Raw genomic sequence first — 18309 nt, forward strand, 5'->3', positions numbered from 1 at the left:
GGGGATGGCGCCCCCCGGACCGTTGCCCCCCCCTCCCCCTAGGAGAAGCCCAGAGGCCGCGGCTCACTATTTGGCAGCATGTCTTCCTCCGCCGCTCCCCCCCCCCCGCCCGCACGCCGCGGCTCACTATTCCGCAGGTCCCCGCAGCACCCTACTGCGCAGGCGCCGCGCACCACAACGGCCGTTCCCGGCGCCCCCCTGCCCGGCCGCGCACGCGCGCCGCTCGCCTCGCGCCGCCTCCCCGGCTCCTCGCTCGCGGCCACCGCGCACGCGCGCGTTGCCCGGCACGAGACCTCCCCGCCTCCCACTTCCTGTTGCGCACGCGCTCGCTGCCAGCACGCCGACTTCCGCGCGTGCGCGCTCCGCCGCTCCGCCCTCGCCGCTCCGCTGCGCATGCGCGCGCGGCGCCACCTCCCCCTCCCCATCCCCCCCCCGCCTGCTGGGGGTAGCTCACTTTCTGGCAGCGCTCTGGAGCATGCGCGGTGTTCCTGTAGAGTCCCTTAGGGTTTAAGGAGCTCACTATTTGGCAAGGCGCCGCTCCTGTCGCAGTGCCATTTAAACAGCCGGCGGACGAGCGGAGCGGGGGGGCTGGCTCGTGCCGCTCTCTCAGGCGGCACGGCCGCGGCAGGGACGGGAGGGAGCCGCCTCTCACACACACCTCCCAGTGGTTGTGAGGGACGGCGCCGCCTTCCCCCCGTCCCTGCGGCCGGTTCCAGTCCTCGCCCCGCTTCCTGCCGCTCGTGGCCCCGCACGGCCTCCTCCCACCTCACCTGCGAAGGGTCGCGCTGCCCGCTGTCCCCGTGCGGCCTCCTCGCACCGCCCTCCCCTCACGCGGCCGCGCTCCCCACCACAGCGCCCCGCAGCCGCCGGGCGGCGGCCGCACTGCGCATGCGCCACGCGAGGAGATTGGGGGGAGCGGGGTGCGAGGGGGGAAGGGGGCGGGGAAAAAGGCGGGAAAGGCGTCGAGCGAGGCGGCGCGTGGCGGCCGCCATTCCCTCACCGCGCTGTGAGGAGCCGTGGCCGCCCTGCGCCCCTTCAGCCTCCCTCTGGGGTCGCGTTAGGGTTTCAGGGCTGTTTAGAGCTCCGTTTGGTTTAATTATTTTAGCCTCCGTTCTTTTTGCTGCTGTGGTGATGTCTGCCTTCCTCTGCCCCTCTTCATTTGCCCTGCCTTCCTTGTTGTTTTGAGGGTTGGGCTTGTTGTGAAGTGAAAAATTCGCATATAGTTCGTACCCTTCATCTAATCTAACAGTCGTAGGCCACCACAGCACGTGGGACAGCAGGGCTTCTGAAAAAAGGCTTCCCCATTGTGTGCAGTGGGAATTTCTTGCCAAGGTCTGAAGAAGATCGGTAAAGTTTTTCAAGGCAAAGCCTTGATTTAAACCTTTTGAAAAAGGATTATAAAGCAAGTCTGTCTTTCAGGGGTTTTAATACAAAGCTTAAAGGAGTACCTACAAGGAGGTTATGAAGGAAGTTAGTTAAGCATTTCACAGTGATACATGGGAGGAGGGACGTGAAACGAAAGTCAAAACGAGATCTAGACTTGTTATAAAATGAGCTTTCACCGTGATGATAGGCAAGCATTCAAACAGGTTGCCCAGGGAAGCTTTACAATCTCCAACTTTGGCGGTTTTCAAAGCCTGCTTGGATAAAGCCCTGAGCAGCCCTGTCAGATCCCACAGGTGACCCTGCTCAGGAGGCTGGACCGGATGACCTCCTCAAGTTCCTTCCAGCCCAAATTACTGGTAGACCTTTTCTCTTCTATACACGCCTCTTCTCTTGTTCTAATTTGTAATGGTTTGCAACCAAAGGAGGCACAATTTTCAGTGTTAGTAGTTCTTAAACACCTGTACAGGTTTATCCTGAGCAAGCCTTTCTTTCCTCCCTGAGTTTCAGTCTTATGTTGGAGTGAATTAATCCAGTTGCACAAATAAACACCCCTCTAACCAAGTTAGCCAGGTATTTATAAGATATTCCAGAGTTGAGCTAGAATACGGAATGCTACCAACAGTGCAGTAGGAAGTAAATTTAAGAGGGTAGGAGACATCCCTATCTATATCCATATATGTTGGTGGATTTAGCAAAGGTAAACCATGTTCGGTGTTACCTATCCTACATACTGATAGGAGCCTATTACAACTTCGGAGGCACTTAACACCAGGTTGTGAAATTTTAGTTTGTAATGACTATATTCCCACGCTCTTGTTATAAGTTATGAGTATGTTTCCACTCTCCTAAGCATATCCTTCTGCACTGTAGAATAGCAGTCCTTTGTCGGAGACTTGGTGGATTTTTATGGAGTAACAACTGATGCGAAAGCTGCGAATGAAATTGGAAAGGCATTGTAGTTAATTTTACAATGCATAATACGTATCATGACAATGCTTACTTAACCTGAACATGCACAGTTGTTTGATTCCTTACCTCATTCTCAGATGAAAAATGGAGCTTCTCATAGCACAACCGCTCCTATTTACTAGACTTCTACCTTTGTCCACTACAGACTCAGACAATAATTGCCTTTCTCATTGCTAACACTTTCTGCAGTGTCCTGGGTTTTCTTGGCAAGCATCTTATCCAAGTCATGACTGATTTTTGGACCCTGCTTCATTCCTTCATTTCACAAACTGCTGCCCATGGTGAAAAAACAGCAGGTAATGCTGCATTGTAATGAAGAAATGCTATAAAACTGCCTCGTGGCAAGTAGAGAAATGGTTGTACCACTCCTATTCTGGATGCGCATTTCTCCTAGAAAATTATTTTTGTACCCTTTCCATTTTTTTTCTGGCTTTCAGATTCCCGGTGTAAACTCTGCATTTTTACTCAGGCACTTATCCTCCTATAGCTGAAATGCAGAAGGAAATTGAAGGACTGGTTTTAGAGAGAGAGAGAGAGAGAGAGAAAAAAAAAAAAAAAAAAAAAAAAAATATTCCCCCTCACTCCCCGCTGCATTAGAGTGCTTAGGTTGAGGAGTTTTGATACAGCTTGTTGTTGTTGTTTGTTTTTAGAATACACAGAAATGTCTCCTTTAATTCAAGACTGTCCATGCGTCACATAGCAGGAGGGAGGTCAACCTCTTTTGCAGCTGATGACATTCTTCTGATCAAAGTTCTCTTGTTCCCCGGAAGTGGAAAATTAAATTGGATATCTGTGAAAATGAAGACGTAATCTCACCTCCTCCTGAAAAAGTTACCTAGGGTCAGTTCTGTCCTCAGCGGCAGATATCAAGTGAAGTACTGTCACTTACTCTTCACAAACCCTACCCTCTACCTTTAACCCAATTCTGTATTAAAATTACCGGACAATTCCTAGGTGCAGGTACAGCTTGCACCTTGAAAATTCACATGGGAGTGTGCTGGTGTGTGCACACCAATGTGCATGTGAGAGTACCAAATCCTCAAATGCGTTCGCTGAGGTTATAATTCCTGGTATCATCTGCATGAAGCAAGCCAGGTTGTTTCTTCTGCATGAAAAGAACCGGCAAATACTAATACACATACAGGTTTGCAAGTGTTACTTTTGTGTAAACGTAAGTTTGATTTTTATGCAAAGCTGCTTAAACTGATGTCCGTAAAAGAGTTGTGTGCAAGAATTTTAAATAGCTCCTGCTTTTTAATATTCACTTCCCCTTTGGTTTTAATTATTTTGTTCCTACGTTTTCCCTTTCAATTTACTAAAAATCTAAAAATGTAATTAGAGAGAGGCTGAACTCAGAGAAAGCTGCCAGCATTTCCACACCATGATTAAATGTATCAGCCATCCCTTCAGTGAGAGACTGAAAAACAGGATTCTCATAATTATCTCCCTGTTATCCAGGAAAGAATCTGCAACACGTACGGCTACAGAGTTATTGAAAACGCAGCACTAATTAAAATCTCATATAGGCTTCTGATGATCAGGAGAGTATGAAAACAGTTATTTAATTATTTTCTGTATTCGCTGTCTTTGTTACAAAAACAAACAAAATCATTCTCAACAAAATCCGTCTCCAATCATTGGGGAGACTTAATGAGGCTTCTATATATGCAAGTCAAACAAATATTGCATGTTATTTGATTCACCTCTCCTGACGTCAATGAGAAATCCATAAAACACGTTTTCTATATGCAACGCAAAAGGAATGCTGTGGCATATTCACAAGCAGCCGTGGAATCATTTCTTGGCTTGAGAATGGGTTTGTTTGTTTGTTTAAAATTTAAGACAAAAAGCATCCTGGTATTGCAGACTTCCTATGGTTTCATTGTGAAATAGTAATATTTGTGCCGTAGCCATTTGAAAATCTAATAGGTTTTATCCCTCCAGTCTGACTTCTGCCAGGGTATCGCCTCCATCCTCTTGAAAATGTCATGCTCTCACCTAGCCCCGTACAAAGCCAACATTATTATTTATCTTGTCGAAGGAGTCTAAGCTTTGGCACTAGCAGAACACACCAGAGAACAGTAAGTGCTGATATGGTTTGTGATGAAAGAAAAAGCTTCTGAGACACAGCCTGCTTTGAACCGAGTCAGTCTGTGGATTCTCCAGGGAGAGGAAACGGGTGAGCTTTTTCTTCTGCATCCCTTTTCCTCAAAATTTAATTTGCAACAGAATAGCAAGTACTGAGCTAGATAGAGTCCAGTATTCCAACTTCTCCTTTAAATCAAGTATTAATTAAGACATTTTTCAAACTGTTGTACAAATTAACTAACTCTTCAGTATTGCACGGAGTAAGAAAATTAAGTTGAATATTACCTGTCCTTTTTAAAAAGTGTAGAGAAGTTGAGAGGCTTATTCATACTAAAATAAAATTATTAAAATAATGATAAAAAAATGACAACATTGGGAACCAGGACAACTTCAGAAACTGCTTGCTTCCAGTTTCAAAGCAGAGATGCAGAAGAGCATAGAAATAAGGTGACTTTTAGGCATCCAGATTAAAAACTATGACTGAAAGCAGTCCTTTTGCAACCAACGTATGATACTACAGGTTCCAAAATTCTCCAGGTACCACCCTTTCTGACCTGAAAGGTCAGAACCCTCCAGTATCCGGTTACGTATTTGTCAGAATTTGCTTTCCTGACGTAAAAATGCTGCAAAGCGGTTTCAGTTAGGCATTGTTGCTGTGATTCAGAACGAGTTTTGTTTGTGAGAAGCCAAGCATTGTTTAAAAAGTCTTGACCTCCTTTGGAAAAATTCTGACTTGGGAGATTTTAATTGCAGGGAATCTGTTCGTAGTACTATTTTTACACGTATTGGAAAAGTATCAAAGCTAATTTTTTAGGAGAGGAAATTATACTTTAAAATGCACTATTGTGAGAAAGTGACTCCCAAATGCCTTTGAGTTGGTCCTTTGTTTCTCATTAGAAGCATCTCCTATCTTCCCCGATGAGCCTGCTCTTGTTTTCAGTGCTGTTTTGCTTTAAGATGCTTTTGATCCTGTATTCATTAAAACCTGATCCTGCTGCTTCCCACCAGCCCTAATGGTCTGTGAAATTATTTTCCTTTCTCTAAGACGCTGTTAACACTGCTAGCACCTGCAGAGTGGAGGACCTCAGAACATTGTCAAAAGTCCTTCAATTTATTCAAACCAGCTTTTCTCCACAAACAAAAATTAATCTTCAATGTTATCACAGCAATCTCCCTTAGTAGAGAGGTGGGAATGCAATGGAACAGAGCCTAAAGTTTTTATCACTGCTGCTTTCCCCTTCTGCAGGTACAGAGAGATAATTGAACAAAAGACTTCAAAATCAAGGATAAGATTCACTCCATATAACAGAGCACGAGAGGATGAATGAGCATAAAGGGCTCAAATTGCTGGAAAAAAAAAAGTGGGGGAGAAAAAAAAAAGAAGTGAATCGGCTAAAAAAAAAAAAGTAGGTGACAATGAAGAGAAGAGATGGAGTAAAGGAAAAATCTAAAACTACACTTTCAGGCTGGACCTTGCAGGAAATAGCAGGTATGGAAAAGCTAGGATTTTTAAGGTATACACAAATTAAGATTTTTGCAATTACTTAGCTATCGACTTAGGAATCTTGATGCTGTCTTATTTACTTTTTATGCTATTAAAAGAGAGCTTTCTAAATTTTTGTTTTCAACCACAATTATAAAGGTTATTATTAATTGTCACTATACACATTAATTGTCACTATACACAAGTTCTACCAAGTACCGTGTCTTAAACAGTGCTCCTCTAGAACATTCTTACAGAGCTGAACAGCTCGACGTAGAGCTAATCAGTTCTTTCCTTACACCTTCTCATTAACAAAGTCCTGCCATGACTGTTACGCCATGAAGTTACTGCAGCCAACATGGCAGGAAGGAGTATTCCGATGGTTTCATTTCATTTGAAATTACATTTGAAATTCATTTGAAATTAGTTATTACGTAGAATTTTTTTTCTAGAAAAGTGATTTCAAAACCAAGCATTCAGAAGCCAGGAAGAACAGAAGTAATTTTCTCTGTTATATCTTGCTTCTACCATATTTATCTGCATGCTCTGAGCTTTTACTGTATGATCGCGTTATCCTTAACCTGATTTCCTAAGGACACCATGCTGATCTTGTTTGATGTTCCTATCCTGTTCCTATCCTCCTACACCATCCCTCAGTAAATTCTTATTCAGCACTGCTCTTTTTTATTTTATTTTATTTTATTTTATTTTATTTTATTTTCAGGACAATGCTGTCCCTTACTGTGACTGGTTAAGTCTGCAGATGACTAAATGATGCTGCATCCTGCATGGCTGCCCAAGTTTTACATAACTCACACTTGCTAAAGTATTTACCAACTGCAAAATCATTTATTATTATTTTTTTTCCTGGGCATTTCAATTATCAGGTAACGGCGTCTTGCTGCTTAGAAATATTAATGAAACCATGTTAAGCAGTACCCCAGTGATTTTAAGTGGAATATAGACAGAGGGGGGAAAAAATCATAGAATTTACCAAATCAGAGAAAATAAAGCTTATGTAGAAACTATGCACTAATTTAAAGTGCTCAACTTGATAAACTTCAGGCCTCGTTACTCAGGGCAGTTGGTCGTTCAGTTGTGGTCAGTGTGTTGAGATGTGTTTTAGATCTCTCCAGGTGCAGCTGTGAACACTCCCTGTTTGCAAATCTAGCCCAGCTGTTCATACAAAAATGTAAAACTGCCACTAATCAGTTACACACTTGAGGTCGGGGGATTGCCACACAGCTCCCAAAGCAGGAGCAGAATCTGCTCACCAAGATGGGTATTGTTTCTTAATCCTGAAACCACAATTTTGTTTTTCCTGCCGCGTTCACCGTAAAACTAATTAACAAATTACAGCCTACCGCATTCACTAAATGAGATCTGCCAAGACCTTGGGAGAAAGTCACACTACAGTTCTGAGAACGACTTAAATCAGAGGATGAACTTGCAAATTTGTCTCAAAAGCAGGGCCAGCTCCTCAAAGCTGATGATGAATAGGAGAGGTGATATTTGCCTGGAAAACAGTTTGCATTGTTCTGAGAAGTGATTTTACGAAGTTTAGTTAATGAATGTCAGGCTATCAAACTGCCAGAGGATATAAACTCAACCGCTTGCTTTTTCCACTACCACAGAAAATGGAGACAATGATTGCTACTGTTCGAGTGTACGTAAGGGTTGAGATTTTATTGCCTTGTAATGTTTAATTTTAGGTGGGAGATAATCCTTTGGAGGACAGATTCTGCTACCAATGGAAAGAGGCTATTACAAATGGGCCTCGCATGCTCTCTGTTCATGTTCCAGGGCCACTGCAAAATTCCTTGCTGTTGCCTTGTGTAAAAGCCTGCATTCAAAAGGAAAATGAAAACAGCATCTGATGAAGAGGTGTGGCATGCTAGTCCCATCTGCAGACATACAACCTCTGCGTCCAACCATTACAGAAAGCTTTCCTTGCTGTCTCCCAAATTACGTATACCTACTAAAATATTTCACTTCCCGCTCCACTTTTCACATTTTAGTCAAGCAGAGGACTTGGTCTTCATTCCAAGCGACGGAAGGTTTTCAGGACTAACCCGTCTGGGTTTTAATTTTTAGGGATTTTTTCACATCTGGTCTATGCTAAGAGAATTGCACTTAGGACTGACTGATGCTGCACATTTGTGCTGCTCTTGGAGTAACTGAGGACCAAGTAAAGGACCTGACCCTAATGGAAGGGAAAGGAGAAACCCACATATTGCACCTGTCCCCCTCACTCCCACAGCTTTTTGTTGTTGTTTTGGTTTTGTTTTTTTCTTCATTCTCCCAGCAAAACTCCTCTGCTAAATGAGTCGGTGTTTCAACACGTACCATCCGGTGTACAAAAAACGTGTTGTCTCCAGAACACTTTTATTAAACCAGGTTAATTGTTCATAAAAAGTTTTGGAAATGGACCATTAGCTTCACTAAGAAGCTGAACCTCGCTGATGAAGAATATATAAGTGGCCAGGAGCCTGTGTACATATGCATATACAAACAACGACAGAGCAAGCACCATAGGAGAGCATCAAAATCAGGGGAAAAAATGACTATTTTCACTGCTGATTTAATCCTGCAGCCTTAAACGCAATTCTTATTTTATTTTTTTCCTTAGAATATTTAAAACTGTTAACACCTCATTGCACAGTGACATCCAGCTGGAGCAGTTTCAGTTTGAGGTAATTATTGTTCTTCCCGTTCCTCAGATGCATCCCACACTCACCGTTGCTGTAATCGTTAAGTTATGAACTGTAAATCCGAGTGTGAAACTTGGTTATGAGAATATCCATTTCAAATGCACATCCCCGCCCTGCTGCCCTGACGAGCTTTCCGTGTGCTGAACTGGGACTCTAAAGCTCGCATGTATTTTCCCTGATAGCTGCTATTTTGATTCTCGTCTACTTTTCAGTCTGAGAAGTCAGAGAGGAATTCCTGCTTCCATTGCAAGAGCGTGTGGAAGCCTGCAGGTTAAGCTCACATAATCACCGAATCTTAACGGCGTGGCACAGAACGACTCCCCTCTTCTTGAATAATTACCATCAGGGTGATGGCATCTTTAAGATTGGTAACTCGTTGCTCTCAAAGCAGTACCAATAACTTCGTTCTCTCTTAAACTATTGTCATTTGAGCATGAGTCTTTACTATCCCGTGACCATCAAATTACCAGCATGAAACAATCAGATACGCTCCTACAAAACACATGCACATACGCTACCACCTAACTTACTCTCTATACTCTCTAAACATTTTCTATTTTTTAAACATCTGTTGATGGAGTTGCAGAGGGAGCTCATAAAGCCAAGGAAGATGAAAGGAAAAGGAAAGCAGCTGCCAAGTTTCCCCCCCTGCGGATGCCATGTCTCAGTTAGCTGTGAAATAAAACTTCACCTTTCTTAGCTGATACATCAACGAGTTCCTCCTGGAGGGGCAACAGGCACAAACACCGCAGCAATGTAATCTGCTGTTTATTCTCAGTATGAGCATGACTTCTCATCTCCCTGGAACCACCAAGAACTGACAAGGTTCCTAGGAGAATTCTGGCAGAGATGTTTTCGAAAACATCAACTGTGATGCCCATGGCTGCTGCTGTGCAGGGAGCCAGCTATTTGTGCTGCATGAGGACAAGAGGACACGCGGGTGCCCACACGCTTCTTTATGCATATGCTGCTTGCAATGAAGGGCTGTCCTGCTGAACAGATCGACTTCAAGCTCCTCACCACTTCAATCTGGTCTCTGCTGATGGCCAAAAATTAAGCACAATAAATATGGAGGAAGCCCTTGATTTCTACATTCTATTTTTACCGTAAGCACAAAGACTTTGGAAGTACAATTCTATTGCTAATTAGACAAGGAGCATTTTTTGTTGTTTTTCTCATATTTCTTGAAAATTATTGAAATAAGAGTTCCCCCTGCTGGTAACTGGCTGAGTCATGAATGGACTCAGGGCTGGGGCACTGGACCCAACAGAAAGGAGAGAGGAAGGTGGAATGGTTTCACAACTTGCTTGACCTTTGTAATTTGCACTTGCAGGGCTTTGTCTAAGGCACTTCATAAGTTCATCTGCTACTCAGCTGATTTCCCTTCCTCTTGACTCAGAAAAAGACTGCTCATCTGCCCATGGAGAAGCAAGCCACAGGCACTCCCTTTAGTAACTCCTTGGGAATTCAGCCCCTACTAAAAACGTTACAGAGCTGGTGTTCAAAGCACCTGGCTGCAAAGGGCGTGGGTTTATACTTAAGATTCTCATTTTGGACAATATTTCACTATCACAATAAGATTTTTCTTTGCTTGCAGTTGGGGAAAGAAAAATAAGTGACAAATCAAGCACACAGGGCTAAAAGAAGTGGGGTTTTGTTTTGAACTGTACTGGACTTGCACCTACTTTATCTCTGGTAAACTGGAGGATATCTAAAACAGCCGAGGCGCACACAAAGTGAGGTAGCAGAACTGGTGATGCCCAGACTGTGGGCAGAGAACTTGGGTGCTGTGCTTTAATCCCTGAAGCCACTGAACTGCTTCTAGATGCACATGCTGCCACAAAACACGTCCTTCCAATAAGCAAAACATAACTGGACAGCAACAACTACGTTTAAGACTGGCTTGCACAGCTGTACCCTCGATGTTATGCAGTGTCTAGAAAAATTAAAATAAGCTCTGTCAGTGCTTTGTAGGTTACTGATCTCTTTGTTAAAGACAGGAAGCCTTTTCTGACACTAAAACAGAAATTCAAGCATTCCTATTCAGTCTCTGCCTTCTGCCCACTGGTTGAAGATACTTTCATTGTTTATAGGAAAAGAGAACAAAGTCAAAAAAACCCACCCTATTAAAAGGCTATTCCTCCGCAACAGGTGCCTCCAAGAAGAGTTAACATTTCTAGCAGGAAAACGGAGCGCAGGGTGAAAACCTTAACAGCCCCTAACCCAGTTCCTTTGGAGTTTACCTGTCTTTACCTAGAGACAGCTGGACTCAAGCAACCAAAAGCCACCAGCAGGCAGGCTTCTGAGAACGTGGTAAGCAGTCTGTCACGGGGGAGAGCTATTACAGCAGTCCTCCTGGCAGCTCAAAGCTGGAGACCTGTTTTGTGGCATCCAAGAAGAAAAGCCAGTGCTGATTTGAAAATAGCTTCCTGAATTGCTTTTGTAGCCTCCTCTGGGATCTCGCAGTACACGAGTCTGGAGCAGAGACAGCCAGAGAGCTGTCCAAGGAAATCCGAAGGGTTCAGACTCGAGGAAGGTACAAGAGCTGCCTTTGTTTTAGAATTTCTTATTGACTTAAGATTTGGAGGTGCAGCAAGAACCAAGTTGGAGCCATCCCAGGAACAGGCTTTAGAGCTAAATTGGGTCAAGGCAGCTTCAGAAATCAGGAGAGAGAAAATCTCCTTTATTTTCTTTCTTCTTGGCAGCCTGATCTTTAAATCTGTGCTCTGAATACAGACAAGTTGAAGATACTGGTAAAGACAAATCTTGGCTCAGAAAATAGGCCCTAGAAAGCTCGCAGCTTTTTTCTTTCTGCGGGTTCTCCAGGCTGCTGCAGTGTGGGGAAGGGGACAGATCTGTGCCTTTGACCAAAACATCCCTTAAGCCTACGGTAGCTTCTTTTCAGTGGTTAAGGAAACAACTAGCAACACAAAGACTGGGTTCGTTAATTTTTAAAGACACTGTCTCTCCTAAAGCTACACTGAAGACCTGGGGCAAGAGGGGAAAAATAGTGCAGGAAGAGCAGTCTTCCTAGCCCAGAACTAGCTCAGAAGTTACCTCCTCCTGCCCAGTCCTCAAGAGGCAAACTTGGCTTGAGATGCTGTACAGAAAGATCACTGCTAACAGGCTGGCAGAACAGCGGGGAAAGGCTGCTGCTATCTCAGTCCCTCACCTACTGATCATCCACTTTCTTAAAAGCTTTGGTCGCTAAAGAATTCCTGCTAACGAGCAACTCTACTTCCGTGGCATCAAACCAGAATGAATCCATTTTATTTGGAGCACGCGCTCTAGAGCAGAGCTGCGGTTTGGAACAGCCGTGACCTAACGGACGGTGTTTCTGAACAGAGTTTTCATGACGATCACATGGAGGTAGACAACTGGGGGAGTAAGTGATTTATAGTGCATTTTTCAGGGCATCTATTCCTCCGTTAGATTACTAATGCAACAGGAGGGAAAACAAGTCTGTAAAACTGAGAATATTTTTGCTGATTTTGGTTGCTGAGTTTGAGAATTGGTTAAATTTAAGATACACCCCTCTATCCCACCAGGTCCTACAAACAGAAAAGAAGATGGTTTTATGATGAAGACACGGGAGAGAATTCCTATCCATGACACAGTGTTCGTGGACAAGGCATTCAATTTCTTTGCTCCCTTTTATAAATGGTAAATAGCATTCATTACCTTAGAAATACTGTGAAGGACAAATCTTCGGGGAAGCTGGAATCTTCATCCAGTAGCAGATGCCAGCACAGGGCGTTCATCAGGCAGTACTCATGGAGTTAAGTCACAGAAGCTTTTACTTCAGGATTCTCTACCACCGAGAACATGTTTGTTTGCTACTTAGCACTTGACCTTTAAGGCAATGCAAGTTAATAAAGGGGTGAAGGTGACAGAGTAAAACCCTTTAATATCCTCGGGTTTAATTTTGCAAGAAACGTGCTGTTTGAGTAGAGCTACAGGACAACGAGACGGATTAAATGAAAACCAAATTTGAGGCCCAAGAAGTTGTAAGAAGCACTGGAGGGGCAGGGACAGCAGGGGCTAGAAACGGAGACTTACAACAGCCGCTCAGGAAAGAGATCAAGATCCCATCTGGAGGGGCAAAAGGCCAAAGCCACCGAACAGATGGAGACCAAGCGACAGCTGGTAGAAACGTGCTTTCATGTGTAAAGTTCATTCTTTGGAGAATTTTGCTCTCCAACTCCGAAGGCATCATTATGATGACAACTCCTCCCCCTACGACACCGGGGACCTAGCCTGTGCTCAGGAGCGGGTGTTCTCAAGCTCACCGTGATGGTGGTTAATTAACAAGGGTCCTTTCAACATTTAGAAGCCGTCGTCGCGCAACCTTGGCATGGTTTGAGCAGCAGAGGGTCCTGGTCCTTCAGCAGCAGGGGGGGGATGAAAAGAATTAATTGCAGCCCCAGCGGTTAAACGGGTTTCCTGTAAACCTTTTCCATATGCCAAGAGTTGCTTCTGTTCTAGAAGGGCTCGGATAAAGAATGTAATGCAACTCAATGTTTACACGTTTATATTAGTGCAAGAATGTCTGGCTGCTCCAACAACGCAATTACGAAGAAAAAAAATCATACGATCAGAAGAGGGGCTTCTCTTCAACACAGGCATTTCAGGGATCTTTCCAGGCTGCACCAAAGAGCTAACGTCGTTCTAAGACCACCTCTCTCCTCGGAGAGGGGTGTGCTCTTCATCCCCAAGGTCAGCCTGTGGTACTGAAATTAAAGTTCCGGAAAAGCGGCCATTGTCTCCTTTTCTTTAATAAAGATATGATTTTTTTTTTTTCCTGTTAAGGCAAGAATTTCATCCTGCTGCTAGGATCTAGTAACGCAGCTTCGATTACAGAAAAAAAAATGTTTGATTACAGTTAAAACTGAAGTATTACACTTAAGGACAATTCAAAATTAAAAAACTAAAACAAACAAAAAAAAATCCAAAAATCCAAACATTCCCCTTCTAATTACCTATCCTGAGTCCAGTTTCATAACAGATTTTGAGGTACAAGACAATAAATTAAAAGTCCATTCCAACTGCAGAGATCAACCAGCTCCTCAATGGGACGTCTTCTTTACTCCCTTTCCGAATTTGGCATCAAGTCCAAGGCCTGCAGAGGGAAAATAAGAAATGTGCACGGGCAAATTCCTTCACGTCCTTTAAACAAACGTTACACGAGGAGCTACGTGAAAAATCAGCTCCACAGCACCAACTCCCTAATGCTCGCTCAGTGGCAGGGACTCATCAGGTGTGGGGGGAAAAAAGAAAGACTGAACAGACCTGCCAGAAATCATCCCCTCGTTTCCTGCTCCAGCACATTTTCCCCCAGCAGATTTCAATACCGTTACATTTTTTGACCAGCACCTTTTGTTAGCTCTCCCCTTGCCGTATGTCATCTCTGTTTAAAGATAACAGAGGACAGACCTGGGACGTTTGCCTTCCAGACTTACCCAAGAACACCAGGACCGTCCCCACCCATTGCATTGTACTGATGGGATTGGCAAAGAGAATGACAGATGCTAAAATGGTGAAGAACTTGCGCGTTGTGGTGATGATGGAACAGGTCAGGGGTCCAAAGTACACCACGGTCATGAAAATAAAACTCTGTAAAAACAAAGAGATGTCTTTTGTCACTCTGACTGGAATAATTACAACACAGACCACAATTTGAGATGAAAACGGAGCCAAGAGAATCTATTTCAACTCCTGCTTACTCACACATAACCCTAAGCCCATTTTATCCCAAGGCAGCCGGTTTGGGAAGGAAGCAATAACCACAGCAACAAAAAGCGAGGCAACCTTACTCTGCCATCTCCCAGCTGTGCAAACAAACCCGGTGAAGACTGCAGAAGGGAAGCGCATTTACCTGACCCAGTGCACTTGTCAGGCCAAACAGCAGGATATTGTAAATGATGCTGGGGTAGCGCTCGGTAAAACTCAAGAACTCCCAGAGCTCTCCGGTGAACAGAATCCCTGCGAGAAAGATCGAGATGAGAAGAATGAATTATTAGCCCAGAGACAGCCCGAGCAGCCACTGCCTGCAAAGGATAATTTCGGCTTATATTCATAACCCAGCAGGAGCCAGCTGCAGGGAGGACTTCTCAGAAGTGGAAGTGTTGGGGAGATGAAGTGCGACAGGCGCTGTCCTCTAGCGGGCGTTAGAAGATCTGCAGCGAGCGCCCAGGCGCCGATTTAACACACGAACAAAAACTCAAGGTGTTCAGCGAAACGGGCTCCGAGCCCTTCCCGGAGCAGGACGCAGCATCCCTTCCCACGGGGCGTCCCAGAGCGCTCCGTGGGTGCGTGGCTGAGCTTTGGCCGGGGCGTTCCTCACCTGCTCCCAGGAACAGGGTGGACCACAGGTTCACGTTCAGCATCATGTGATTGGAACCCGTTTGGTAGTGAGCTCTCATGTGGTCCTGCGACACCCCGGTCAGCCCGTCCAAGGTCAGCGACAGCAGCTGAGGAAAGGAGACGGGGAGGTGAGCAGAGCAAAGCAAACCTTCTACACGGGTAACGCCTTCAGCACCCTCCCCTTTTTTTAAAAAAAAACATCCCAATCACTTGTTAAATACCAATTCCACGGCCTCAAAGTGCAAAGAAGGCCGTCAGTGCCCTTGAATTACTCTCACAGCAGCTCTAGGGCATGCCTCCTGCACACAGAACGGGGCAGGATCCCTACCGTAACTGCTCCTTCCTCCCCGGACCTGCCACAGCACGGCCTCGGGGTTATTTGTACTCGGGCAGCACTCACCAGCAGGAGCTCTCCGTAGCCGAAGATGTGGTCATCGCCTCCAGCCCCCTTTTTGGGTTTATACATAAACAGGGCCACGCCTGTGACTATCAGGAGGACGCAGAGGTACTTGGCCAGAGGATACTTCTTCCGCAGCAAAGTCACTCCTAAAAGCATGACTGCAAGGAAGCAAAAAATCACCAACTGCTCCCCAAACCCTCTCACGGGAATTTAATTTTAACGCAACAGAGGGATAGAACAGCACTCGCCCTTCTTGCAACGCAGCAGACAGAAAGGGACGCTCTGTTCTTACAGCTGAGCTCCTCAGACTAGGTGAGGGCACGAGAAATCCACACAAATCCACACAAACCGGCGGTAAATTTGCTTACCTGGAATGGGCTTACAGGATTTGCCCAGGACCTAGAAAAGAAAGAACAGATAAACCACCCGCACGCCCATCGCCTGCCTGCACCAAAAGCAATCGTGGCAACACGAGGCGAGCACCCTGACACCGAGCACCCAGAGCCTTAAAAAGAACGAACCCCCTGCCCCGAGCAGCTGCTAAATTAATGGCACGAGTCCCAGGAATTGGCTCAAGCCCTCAGCGTTAACACCACCTCCCAGCTAACAAACTCCGCGTTTCCTACAGATCGCTCTCTGCTCCTGCAACACCCCGAGCTCTCTCAGCACCCCTCTACGCCGCACAGCGCTGCCTAGAACAGAGCGAGACAGCCCCGGGACGTGAGCTGCGAGAAACGGAGCGTCACAAAGCCACCCAAAAGCTCCCTCGGTGCCGTTTCCCCTCCCAGCTGCTCTCTGTGGCGGACGCTTCCTCAGCCTGGGGGCCGGTCCTGGGCCACCCCGGGGGTAACCGAGTGCCAAGGGGCCCCTTTAACGCCTCCTCCTCGTCCCCCAGAGCCTGCCCCACGTCACCTGAGTCGGGTAGTTGACAAACTGCAGAGCCGAGTTGCTGGAAACCATCGCGCCCAGATAGGAGAGCGAGCAAGCGGCGTAGAGCCAGCTCTGCGTCCGGTCCACTTTGACGGAGTCGAAAAAACGGATCACTGGAAGGGAAAGCAGGAGGAGGAGGAGGAGGAGGAAGTCAGGAGAGCTGCGAGCAGCTCCCAGAAGCTAGAAGCGTTTTAAAGGTGCCAGAGCCGCATGAGGGGCAGCCGACCCTGACCGTACCAGAGCACGGAGAGCCACCATCCCATCCCATCCCATCCCCTCTGCCCCAAAAAGCCCGCGTGAACCCAGCCGAGCAGCTCGCAGCTGGACTCATGGCCCGAGGGAGCCCCGCACGCCCCGACCCAGACCCTCAGCTCCCCGGGAGCACCCCGGCGCCCCCCGGCCCGACTCACGGAGCTTGGCGAAGGCGGCGTTGATCACGCACTGGATGAACACCAGGCTCAGGGCGTACGTGAACTTCTCCTGCTGGGCGCCCTCGCCGTACCTGCCCCGGGTGCTGCAGGAGCAGGAGGCGGTGAGGGGGCGGCGGGCACCCCCAGCCTGGAACGGCCCTGCGGGATGTGGCCAAGGGACCCCCCCGGGGCCGGGAAACCCCCCCTGGGGCCGGGAAAACCAGGGCTAGGACCACCCCGGTACCGGGACCCACCCCCCGTCTCTCCCGGGCCCGGGATGTCCGGGGCCAAGTCCCCCGCAGAGCCGGAACCCCCCTCACGCTACGACCCCCACCCAGAACCGAAGACCCTTCCCTCCCCCGGGACTCCCCCCACTCCCCCGGCCGAAATTCCCTCCCCCGGTCCCGATACCCCCCGTGTTCCCCGAGACCCCCAAAGATGAGAACCCCCGCCCGAGATCGGGACCCTCCCAGGGCCGGAACCCCCCCCCGGGTCCGGGACCTCCTCTCTCGGGCCCGAGACCCTCAGGGCCGGGACCTCCCCAGGCTCCTAGCGCCCCCCCCGTGGCCGAGGACATGCAGGGCCGGGACCCCCCTCCCTCGAGCCCGAGACCCTCAGGGTCGGGACCTCTCCCGGGGCCGGGACCTTCCCCGGCTCTGTGCCCCCCCCCGGTACCAGGACCCCCGCCCGGTGCCCCCGGTGCCCCCGCTGACATGCTCTCCTGCAGGATGCCGTAGTAGAAGTAGCAGGCGAAGACCCCCAGGAAGCAGACGGGCAGGCGGAGGCGCTCGGGCAGCGCGGGGCCGCCCGCGGACGCTCCCATAGCGGTGCCGGTGCCGGGGGGGCCGCTCAGCGCCGGGCCCAGCTCCAGCGCCACATCCCGCAGCGCGCCCGGCGGCGGCGGCGGAGCGGGCGGCCTCATAGGCCCGGCCTGCGCCCGCCCGCCGCCGAGGACCCCGCCCGGCTCGGCCCCGCGTGCCCGCCGCGCTGCCGGTCCCGCCCGGGGGAGTAGGAAAGGGAACGGTAGCGGGAAGCCATAGGAGCCGGCCCCGGGGGGAGCTCCCGAAGGCTCCGAGCCCCCCTCCGGGGCCGTGGCAGCCGCGGTTTGGGCACGGTGAGCGCGGCGGGGAGCCCCCGGGGACAGGCAGCGCGGGGGGCAGCCCCCGCTCGGGGGCCTTCAGCGAGACCGGCCCCGGCGGTGACGCCGCCAGATGTGGAGCGCGGGGATTGGTTGCGAGGCCGGGGGGCGTGGTCAAGGGCTGGGCCCCCTCGGCGTTGCCGCGGTCGCCTGAGAGACTCGAGCGGGGGGTGCGCATGCGCAGCACGGCGGGGCTCAGCCCGGTGCCCCCTCCCCTCCCTAAAACGGGCCGGGCTTAGGGGGGGGGGGGAGAACGGGGGGGGGGGGGGGGGGCGCCGGGCCCGGAACGTCGGCGAGAAAAGAGCCGGGGCCGCCCCGAAGCCTCCGCTGATTCCTTTATTGATGTCTCCCCGTTTAGGACGGGCAGTGCCCGCAACGCAAACCCGACCTGCAGCCGGCGCCAGGCTCCTCCGCGGGGCTCCCACCGCAAA

General features: G+C 48.4%; 2 protein-coding genes and 1 long non-coding RNA gene across 5 annotated transcripts in view; 1 reads left to right on the plus strand and 2 right to left on the minus strand.

The window, feature by feature from the left end:
* The window catches only part of SPOP (speckle type BTB/POZ protein), a 27217-nt gene extending 26304 nt beyond the window's left edge, over positions 1-913 (minus strand). The window contains exon 1 of one of the 3 annotated variants that reach the window (XM_035347740.1): positions 771-913. The gene's annotated coding sequence lies outside the window, so the exon portion shown is untranslated. The other 2 variants (XM_035347739.1, XM_035347744.1) reach the window with 2 other exon arrangements.
* A 323-nt stretch (positions 914-1236) lies between these two features.
* LOC118178889 lies at positions 1237-5833 on the plus strand. The gene is made up of 2 exons (XR_004756317.1): positions 1237-1742; positions 5690-5833. It is a non-coding gene; the product is annotated as an uncharacterized LOC118178889 (long non-coding RNA).
* Positions 5834-8987: 3154 nt separating this feature from the next.
* SLC35B1 (solute carrier family 35 member B1) lies at positions 8988-17681 on the minus strand. Its single transcript, XM_035347749.1, has 9 exons — positions 17454-17681; positions 16741-16844; positions 16313-16443; positions 15769-15799; positions 15401-15558; positions 14981-15107; positions 14513-14619; positions 14097-14250; positions 8988-13756 (listed from the first exon to the last, which is right to left on the minus strand). Exons 1-9 carry the CDS (start codon positions 17660-17662, stop codon positions 13704-13706), a joined length of 1074 nt encoding a protein of 357 aa, XP_035203640.1. The 5' UTR covers positions 17663-17681; the 3' UTR covers positions 8988-13703.
* Positions 17682-18309: the final 628 nt, after the last annotated feature.

The sequence above is a fragment of the Oxyura jamaicensis genome, chromosome 27 (assembly GCF_011077185.1).
Source record: "Oxyura jamaicensis isolate SHBP4307 breed ruddy duck chromosome 27, BPBGC_Ojam_1.0, whole genome shotgun sequence".
Lineage (NCBI taxonomy): Eukaryota > Metazoa > Chordata > Aves > Anseriformes > Anatidae > Oxyura > Oxyura jamaicensis.

Coding starts and splice junctions, on each gene's coding strand:
- SLC35B1 (XM_035347749.1), bottom strand. CDS start 17,662: ATGAGGCCGCCCGCTCCGCCGCCGCCGCCGGGCGCGCTGCGGGATGTG. Junction 16,845..17,453: donor GGCATCCTGCAGGAGAGCAT/GTCAGCGGGGGC, acceptor CTGCTCCTGCAG/CACCCGGGGCAGGTACGGCG. Junction 15,800..16,312: donor TTGTCAACTACCCGACTCAG/GTGACGTGGGGC, acceptor TTTCTTTTCTAG/GTCCTGGGCAAATCCTGTAA.